This window comes from Cucurbita pepo, chromosome 7 (genome assembly GCF_057944985.1).
Source record: "Cucurbita pepo subsp. pepo isolate OVF chromosome 7, ASM5794498v1, whole genome shotgun sequence".
Lineage (NCBI taxonomy): Eukaryota > Viridiplantae > Streptophyta > Magnoliopsida > Cucurbitales > Cucurbitaceae > Cucurbita > Cucurbita pepo.
The window spans coordinates 6,748,803-6,758,652 of NC_141804.1; the positions used below are offsets into that span (position 1 = coordinate 6,748,803).

At 36.5% G+C, this 9,850-nt stretch overlaps 1 protein-coding gene across 1 annotated transcript; it reads right to left on the minus strand.

The window, feature by feature from the left end:
* Positions 1-2,169: 2,169 nt before the first annotated feature.
* Positions 2,170-5,030, minus strand: LOC147791878 (uncharacterized). Its single transcript, XM_087125134.1, has one exon. It carries the CDS (start codon positions 3,859-3,861, stop codon positions 2,170-2,172), a length of 1,692 nt encoding a protein of 563 aa, XP_086981260.1. The 5' UTR covers positions 3,862-5,030.
* Between the last annotated feature and the right edge of the window lie 4,820 nt (positions 5,031-9,850).

The window sequence follows — 9,850 nt, forward strand, 5'->3', positions numbered from 1 at the left end:
AAAATTTTTGTAAGAAGCAAAAGCAAGTAACATTCTAATAGCTTCTAATCTAGCAACGGGTGCAAAAGTTTCTTCATAATCTATGCCTTCCTCTTGACAATAACCTTGAGCTACAAGCCTAGCTTTATTTCTAATGATATTCCCATTTTCATCCATTTTATTTCTAAAAACCCATTTGGTTCCAATAATAGAAGTATTAGATGGCCTCGGCAATAATTCCCAAACTTTGTTCCTTTCAAATTGATTTAGCTCTTCTTGCATGGCTAAAATCCAAAACTCATCATTTTCGGCATCCTTAAGACTTTTTGGTTCAATTTGAGAAACAAAAGCAAGATTATTAAATAAATTAATAGAAGAGCGAGTTTTCACACCTTGTTCGAGATCACCAAGAATCAAGTCTTTGGGATGAGACAAGGCATACCTCCATTCTTTTGGCATTGATGAAGAACCTTCTTCCTTTAAGCTCACCTCTTCTTTACTCGTAACCATTTCTTTGCCGTTGTCACTAACGAGTAAATCTCCAAAATTTCTTTCTAAATCATCACTACAAATAGACTCATTAGAAATATTATTGCAAGATTCATCAAATACCACATGCATAGATTCTTCAATAACTAGAGTTCTCTTATTGAAAATTCTATAAGCTTTACTAGTAGATGAATAGCCAAGAAAAATACCAATATCAGTTTTTGAATCAAACTTTCCAAGCTTTTCTTTGTTGTTCAAAATAAAACATTTACAACCAAAAACTTTGAAATACCCAACATTCGGAATTTTGTTTTGCCAAAGTTCATAAGGAGTTTTATTTAATGAAGGTCTAATTAAAACTCTATTTAAAATATAACAAGCGGTATTAACGGCTTCCGCCCAAAAATATTTAGGTAAATCATACTCATTTAACATTGATCTAGCAAATTCTTGTAAAGTACGATTTTTTCTTTCAACCACACCGTTTTGTTGAGGAGTCCTCGGAGAAGAGAAGTCATGAGAAAGACCATTATCTTCACAAAATTTTTCAAAGGCAACACTATCAAATTCTCCTCCATGGTCACTCCTAATTTTAGTAATTAAAAATCCTTTTTCATTTTGAACTCTTTTTACAAAACTAGCAAATCTTTTCAAAACATCATTCTTATGTTTTATCATCAAAACCCAAGTAAATCTTGAAAAATCATCCACTATAACAAAAGCATAATAATTTCCTCCATAACTAGCTATTTTAGAAGGGCCAAATAAGTCCATATGGAGTAGTTGAAGAGGTCTAACAGTAGAAATCATATTTTTAGATTTGAAAGAAGACTTAGTTTGCTTACCCATTTGACAAGCGTCACAAATTTTATCTTTTTCAAATTTAAGTTGAGGAAGACCTCTAACTAATGAATTTTTTGAAATATTTGAAATCAAGTACATACTAGCATGTCCTAGTCTTCTATGCCATAGCCAAGAGTTATCAAGCAAAACCGAAAGACATTTATCATTTGTAGGACAATCATTCAAATCAATAGTATACACGTTATCATCTCTATTTCCTACAAACAAAACTTTTCTATCACTAGCATTTTCAATTATGCAATTATTCTTATCAAATACAACTCTAAAACCTTTATCACATAATTGACTAATGCTAAGTAAGTCATGCTTTAAACCATCAACTAATAATACATTTTCAATGAGAGTACAAGAGTCATTACCTATAGTACCCTTACCAATTATTTTACCCTTCTTGTTATCACCAAAAGTTACTAAGCCACCATCCTTCTTGGAAAAATTCACAAACTTGGATGGATTACCCGTCATGTGTCTTGAGCAACCACTATCCAAGTACCACTTATTTTTCTTGGAGGCTTTCAAACAAACCTAAAAACAAAGATATTCAAAATTGACATTTTGGTACCCATACTTGTTTGGGTCCTAGAAAGTTAGTGTTCACAAATTTAGGAATCCATTTCATATTTGCATTCATATTAAAGATATTGTATTTGGATAAGTAACAAGAATAATCTTTATGTCCAAACTTACCACATGAAAAACAAACAACATTATGCAATAATTTATTTCTTAGACTAAATTTGTGTATTCTATTTTTATTCGAAAAATTATTTTCTAAAACATTGTTAAATTTTGTATTTTGAGAAACTTTTCTTGCTAAAGGGATGTTTTGAGAATTTTTCAATTTAAAGCACTTAGGTCTAATATGACCTTCAACACCACAATAATGACATATAGGCACAAATCTAGATTTATTATACTTAGATACAAATTTACTGTTAGATTTAGACAAGATAGGGGAGGGGATGCTTTAACAAATATTGTTTTAGAATTTGAAGGTGTAGAGCATTCATCAATATAGCCTAATCCTCTTTTATCACCATATGACTTACCTCCTTCAAGTATTTTATCTAATTTTTGAGCACCTATCGTTAACATTTTAATAGACTCCTTAGCCCTACCAAGTTCTTGCAAATTATTTGATTCATTTTCTTTGAGCAATTTAATTGATTTATCTTTTTCACAACAATCATGCTCAAGAGACTTGACTTTATCAATTAATGCATTTTTCTCATCACAATCAAATACATGCTTTTCACAAGGTACATCAATTTTAACAATATTATGATCCTTCTCTTTTAAGCAAGAAATTTCATTCAGTAAAGACTTATTTTCAATAATTGAAGTCTTATATTTCTTTTTAAGCACAACATACTTTGAACTAAGTTTTTCTAAATCAATTGTCATCTCAGCAACAAGTTTAAATAATTCATGATAAGAAAGAGATTCAAGAGTTACCTCATCTTCTTGTTCATCTTCTTGTTCATCATCTTTGTCACTATGAGCCATGAAGCAAAAATTTGCTACTTCTTCATCACTTCCACTTGCACTTTCATCACTATCATCCCAAGTAGCCTTCATTGCTTTCTTCTTGGATTTCTTAGATGATTTGAGGAGAGGACAATCCGTTCTTATATGACCCGGCTTTTTACATTCATAACATATTACCTCATCGTTTTTGCTCTTTTCACCTTTTGACTCTTTTTGATTTGTGAAATGTTTCTTGAATTGTTTCTTCCTTTTAATAAAATTTTTATACTTACGTGTGAAGTAGGCGACATCATCTTCATCAAGGACGTCCTCATCTTCAGAGTCAACTTTGATGGACTTTAGGGCTATACTTTTCTTCTTTTTGGATTCTTCTTCCATGTGGCCGTTCATGGTAATCTCATGTGTCATGAGAGAACCAACGAGTTCATCCAAAGGAAGCTTTGTGAGATCCTTTGCTTCTTGAATCGCCATCGCTTTTGCCTCCCAACTTTTAGGTAGAGACCTAAGAATTTTTCTTACATTTTCGGAAGTAGAATATACTTTTCCAAGATTTTTCAAAGCATTTAAAATATTAGTAAATCTAGTAAACATATCACCAATAGGTTCATTTTCCTCCATTTTAAATAGTTCATAATTATGAACTAACATGCTAATTTTTGTTTCTTTAACTTGATTGGTTCCCTCATGAGTTACTTCAAGAGTTTTCCAAATTTCATATGCCGAAGAACACATACATACTCTATTAAATTCATCATTACTTAAGGCACAATACAGACAATTGATAGCACTAGCATTTAAAGAACATTTTTTCATATCATGCTCATCAAATTCATTTTCTAATTTAGGCACCTCAATATTATTAACAATTTTTATTGGAATGTAAGGACCATTACTAACATTTAACCACAATTGATAATCAACGGATTGCAAATAAATTTTCATTCTAGCTTTCCAACATGTATAATTTTTTCCATCAAAATAAGGTGGCCTAGAAGTTGATTGCCCTTCACTAAAACCATTTTTAACACGTAGGTTTGCCATAAGCTCGAACAATAAAGTTTAGATAAAAAATCTATGGGAGCAACCTGCTCTGATACCAATTGTTGGATCGGTATGGCAACCCTAGAGGGGGGGTGAATAGGGTTTTAACGATAAAAGTGTTTAATTTTTCTAATGATAAAACTTTTTACAAATAAGTAGAAGATGATAATTACTAGAACAAAATAATTAAAGTCAAAACAATAATCAAGTAGAACATACAATAACTCACAATAATAATTTTGAAATTAAATAGGAAAGAGTTAGAGAAAATGACACCGTAGTTTTATAGTGGTTCGGTCACACTCGACCTACTCCACTCCCCAAGCGCCTCTTGGGAATTTGAATAAAGAACTTTCTCGACTCTTTCCACGGATCTGAGTCAAACCGCTACACCGCTCTTTTTACGAGTTCAAGAGCAAACTCAATCCTTTCCACGGCGCAGGATCAAACCGATACAAGTATTTGAGTTTGATAATAACACACCACAACTCTCTCAAAGAGTAGATTTACAATTTGGGATACTCACAACTATTTCCTCACAATACAATAATAATCCCTCTCAAGAATAAGATGAAAAGAAATAAACTTGTAAGCTTGGAGAGAGCAACAAACAATGGAGACTTTGAACAAATGAGGATTGAAGAATGTAGGTAAGTTGTGTATTTTAAAATGTGGGAAAGATGAGTTTATATAGAGGAGAAAAGTGGCAAAATGTAGGATTGAATATTGACCATTGGATTGTGTTAGGAATAATGGAAGGTGGAGATTAAAAGTAAATAAATAAGAAAATTTTCTAAATTCATTTATTTCAAAATTTTAATATAATAGTAATATAATATAATAATAATAAAAAGTTATGTGAGTAACGGTCAAATGAAATTCAAAATTTATTATAAATATAATAATATAATAATAATAAAAACTATGTGAGTAACTACCAAAATTTTAAAATATAATAATATAATAATATAATATAGTAATAATAAAAATCGATGTGAGTAACGGTTAGATTCAAATTTATATTTTGTAAAAATAACTTTATTTAAAAATATAGTAATAAGAAAAACTCCACCATTTGTTACTCTCCCAAAATCATAAATGTCATACTTTGATATATTTTGATTTGTCCATCATTTTGATTTTGCTGCCACATCATCACGTCGGGTATGTTGTCTCGACTGTAATTTCTTCGTTTTAGCTCTGATTTGAGTAATTGAAAAGTCGTTCAAATTGTTATTCCCGACCTTATACTGTGGACAGTTCAAAATACTGAAAATAATTAATAATTAAAAAGTAGGTTTGTTATCATCAAAACATCAATTAATTGATTAAAATTAATTAAGGTGAGATCAAGGCCAAAAAGCCAACAGTGTCAACAGTGAGTTTGCTTCCGAGCCTAGTAGCTAAGTAGCTAGTAGTAAGCTATTCAAGGCATGGTAGCTGTTCTTGGCTGTTGAGTTTAGGCGGCTAGTGCTATGGAACTCATGTGCAGTCGGAGCCGGGGTTGTCTTGTTCCTGCTTTTAGGAGGAAGCTACCTTACTTAACTTAAGTAACAGGTATTTGAGTCAGGTTTGTAACCCCGAGTGGCTATGTCCCCTATGAGACTAGATATCCTGAGTAGGTGTGGGCTCTTCCTTATTAACTTCTGAATGTGTTCGTTCTCAGCCTGGACTCTTAGTGACTTTTTTCCCGGCCGTTAATGCGCCAATGTGATTTTCATGTTCGAATTATCTGCCGTTGTTTGATTAGGCTCACGAAACTGTAAAACATTCTTTCTGGGGCTCCTAGTGGATATCAAGATGAGATGGCTAGTGGTATCGGAACTTCGTCTGCGTTGTTGGGCTACCAATGGATGATTTGATCTGAAAGCATAGAACATCTAGTGGATCCGGTCTTGATAGCTGTTTGTAGTTCCTACTAGTATCTATTAGTAAGCTATTCAAGGTAGGCAATCAATTCAAGCTAGTTATAGCCCGTAGTCTAATATGCCAACAATCGTAGGCTAATGGTACAATAACCTCTTCAATCAAGCCCGTAAGCTAAGCAAGGAATGGATTAGATGGTTGCTCTCTTCCCTTTGTCAGTCAGATAGAAGAGAGGCCTCGTCAGTCTCTTTTCCAAGTCTTTTTGCTTTTTCTCCCCCTTTTCTCGTCAATGTAGTAAGAATCAAATAGCTCTAAGAGATCGTAGTCTTTATATCTAGCGCTTTCCTCGCCAAGCATATGATTGCCCCGCCCACTTTGCCACCAGGAATTGCCAAGCAAGCCCTAAATGAGTAAAGCCAAACACCCCAAGAGAGAGTAGTCCCCACGTCAAGGGTTGCCCTCTCCAGAGGCATGCCGTAAGGTTTCCGCCCGAGACGAGTAGCTAGTTTGTTTGTTAAAGAAAGGCTATAAACTCCTGTTTTGGCTAATTCAATGTAACCCCATATAAACGCCAAATAGATCAGACAGATGACCTTCACCCCTGGCAGGAAATGATCCATTGAATAGAGAGAACTCCCAGGATACAACATATTGAAATCAAGGAATTGGTGTATCTCTCCCATAAGCCAGATCAAGGGCACCGGGCATGGGATACACAGGCAGGAGAGCTGATTTGACCGGGCAGACCAGATGAGCGAGATTGATTGAAAGCGAAAGCGCCAACTTGCGTACAAGATTGATATATGGATTTGAGACTCTAGGCAAATCCTCTTCAACAGTCTTTTCGTACAGGCTATTCAACAAGGTCTATTGGCTTTCTTGCTTATGCGGTACTTGGCTAAGCCTCGATTATGCACCGAGAAAGATCGTCGATAGGAAAGCTCTGTTACCCACCAACGACGGCCCCTTCTCTTTACCTTTCTCGTCCCCTACCTTAGTCCCCATTTGCTGGCTTGAATTCATTCCATCTCTTTTTTGCTTCCAAAACAGCGTCCCATTCTTTTTATTATTAATATATTAAGGGCCATCACATTTTGAGGCTTTCCTAAGAATAGAATCATTTGACGATAGATACAAAAGATGTATTTCCTTATCAGAGAGGGGATCCAATGGCAATGGAAGCAGGGCTTTTTTCTTTGATAATCCGTTTAGGGGGGAGAGAGAACAAGGAGAGGCACGAAAACAGGATGTATAGGGGATCTCCCTAGTCCCAGAGTGGGAGTCCCGATTAACCCCACTTGGGTGTAGTGGAAGTATGTTCAGTCAAAATCAGAGAAGGGAGTCGCGAAGGATGAGTCTTCCCTTACTTCTCATCTTTTTTCTAATTGCTAACTGAGATGCGTAAGACATTAAAGAGTAGGATATGCGACGGAGATTAATTAGGGGATGAGCTTTGATGAATACAAAGAAGAGTAGAAATGATTATAGGTGAAGCAAATCAAACCCATTTTCAGACAACACACACAAAAAAGCAAGACTCCAATGGTTAGTCAGAACAAAGAATCAAGGAATCTCCGAGAAATTGGAAAGGGGTCGAAGTCTTCCTTAGAAATAGGAAGAGAAGATGAGAAGGGCATAGGTGGATTTCTATTCTGAATTGGTCCTTTTCTTTTGCATCAAAATACGGCTAATTGCCTAGCGGGGAATCGACCGCTCTTCTATTCTTCTATACTTGCCACTTAGTCTCTCGTCTTCCCCATAAAAAGCCAGCTGGAATGTGTCCACTCTGATCTTACCTTGGACAGCTTTCACTTTCCTACTTATGCCTTGACTTCCTTTCGAGATTTCTCTTTGCCTAAGAATAACAGGTATATGAATACCCCCCATCCTTTCTCCTCCCAATAGCCCAACAGTGAAGGGAAGGCAAAGGAGTCCATTGGGAGAGCCACGTAGCATAGTCCTTTACCTCAGGGTTCTTGGTTCTCCACACATTGAGTAAGCTTGCCCCTTTTCTCCAAATTTCGTAGAATATCTGTTGTTTTTGCCCCCTTGGGTTTCCCCATCATCAGGCTATAACCTTGCCTCTACTTTTTTATCTTGATACTTCCTCTAGTATAAAGTCAAGGTCAAACTGACTCTTCCTCTTCTCCTTTATTCCCTCTTCTTTCTTGTTTGGCTTAGAGGTATGTAGGCTCAAAAAAAAATGAGAAAGTAGGTATTTCTTCACGCCGGCTTTCACAAATTGCTTTCTCCCCATCCTTTCAACCATCGATTCGTACCACTGGCCTGTATTTCTTTCCTCCTCCTCTTTTCTCATGTTTACATCCCTTAGATCCACACATTGCCTGTTGTAAGGGTCTTTGTGAAAAAGAGACCTTCCATTCTCTTGTCTTACCTTTCCCAATTTAGCTTGGGTTTCCCCCGCCAGTCCCTCTTCTTGTTCAAACCCCTGTGATACGAGATAGATATACTTGCTCTGACGACTGAGCTCTTTCCCCTTGAATTCCTTCAACATTTCCTTTGGGATTTATTTCTTCTTATTAACCCAACTATCTGATTATAGTCAAGGTTTACCCATCTTGGGCTCCATCCTAGCATAAGGACTTCGGCGGATTCTCTTCATCATGCATCCCCAGCCAGAGAGTGGCCACAATCCTTGCTTCACTGAAGTTCGGTATATTTGATGAGAACAATAGTCTAAGGAACCTTGCTCTGAAAGGCCCGTGATTGATTCTCTGCCGAATGGGGCAGTCTATTCGTAATCATAACGTTGGGTAAGTTCTTTTTCTTCTTTCAAACCCTAGAAGACTTGCTAGTTTACATTTTTGTCTAAATATATATATCTAGTACTTTTTCAAATGGTATTTGCAAAGGAAGTTCCCTCCTGCGTTGCACCTATGATGCTGCTTTGTGGGTCTGGTTCGTGGAACTCATCGAAGAGCCCAATATCGTAGTGGTTGTGGGCCCCCGTTAAATTCTTTCTTCTTTCACTAGCTCCATTTTGAGTACTTTTGATAGGAAGTGAAAAACGAGTGTCTTCTCCGTGCTTTGTTCTCCAGAAAGGAATAAGAGCTCTCTTTGACTTGATGGGCCTAACTAAGTTGGCAGGCAACCCAATCTATGAGTAGGTACTTCTCACCTAGTTCCTCAAGGACGAGTAAATTCATTGAATATGCCCGAATGAAGAGTATTGATCTTTTACAGTGATAGAAGAAATAGGAAAAGGAGAATGACATCAGGTTCAGTAGTTAGAGGTGAGGGGGCAGGGGAAGGGAAGGAGCTTCGGCAGCTCGACCGATAGGGAGAGGAGCGAAGGCAGTGAGACCAAGAGGGAGAGGTGACGGAATTGTGAGACCAAGTTTACGAGGCGAACGAGCAAAAGCTATGAGACTGTAAAGGAGAGGAGCGAAAGTTGTGAGACAAAATAAAGCAAAGGAAATGGAATTGTGAGACCCGGAGGGCGAAGGCAATGGAATTGTGAGACCGAGTTTACGAGGCGAACAAGCTTCGGCAGCTCGACCGATAGGGAGAGGAGCGAAGGCTGTGAAACCGACAGGTTCAGGAGTTCACTCTCATTCATCTTTCGTTCAGTCTTTACAGTGAGTGAAGGTTCGTTCAGTTCTACAACTCTTGAGTCTTGAAAACAGAAGAGAGAAGCCGGTCGAGGTTCAGGTTTGAGGTCTCTTTCCTTCAGAATTACCTAAAAAGTGATCTTTTACAGTTATATGGGGATATAATTTCTTTTCTTTCAAAAGCTTTACCGAGGGAAAAACCTCTGATGAACTTTTACAGTTATATGGGGATAGAATTTATTAGCTTTCAAAAGCTTTACCGAGGGAAAAACCTCTGACGAACTTTTACAGTTATATTGGATAGAATTTATTTGATTGAAGCTTCAGCTGTTAGGGAAAAAGCTCTTTTAATGTTTTACAGTTATATGGGGATAGAATTTGAGAATTCTTGGTCCTTAAGAGTTCCAGAAGTAGGAGTTTCGGCTTTCCTTTCAACACTTTCAGGTTCAGTAGTGAACGATGACGAATAAGGAGTCTCCCTTATGTTTCCCTGATTTCTTGAACTGTAAAGTCGTCTTCAATTCTTCTTTCGTTTCGTCTTTCCTTGAAAC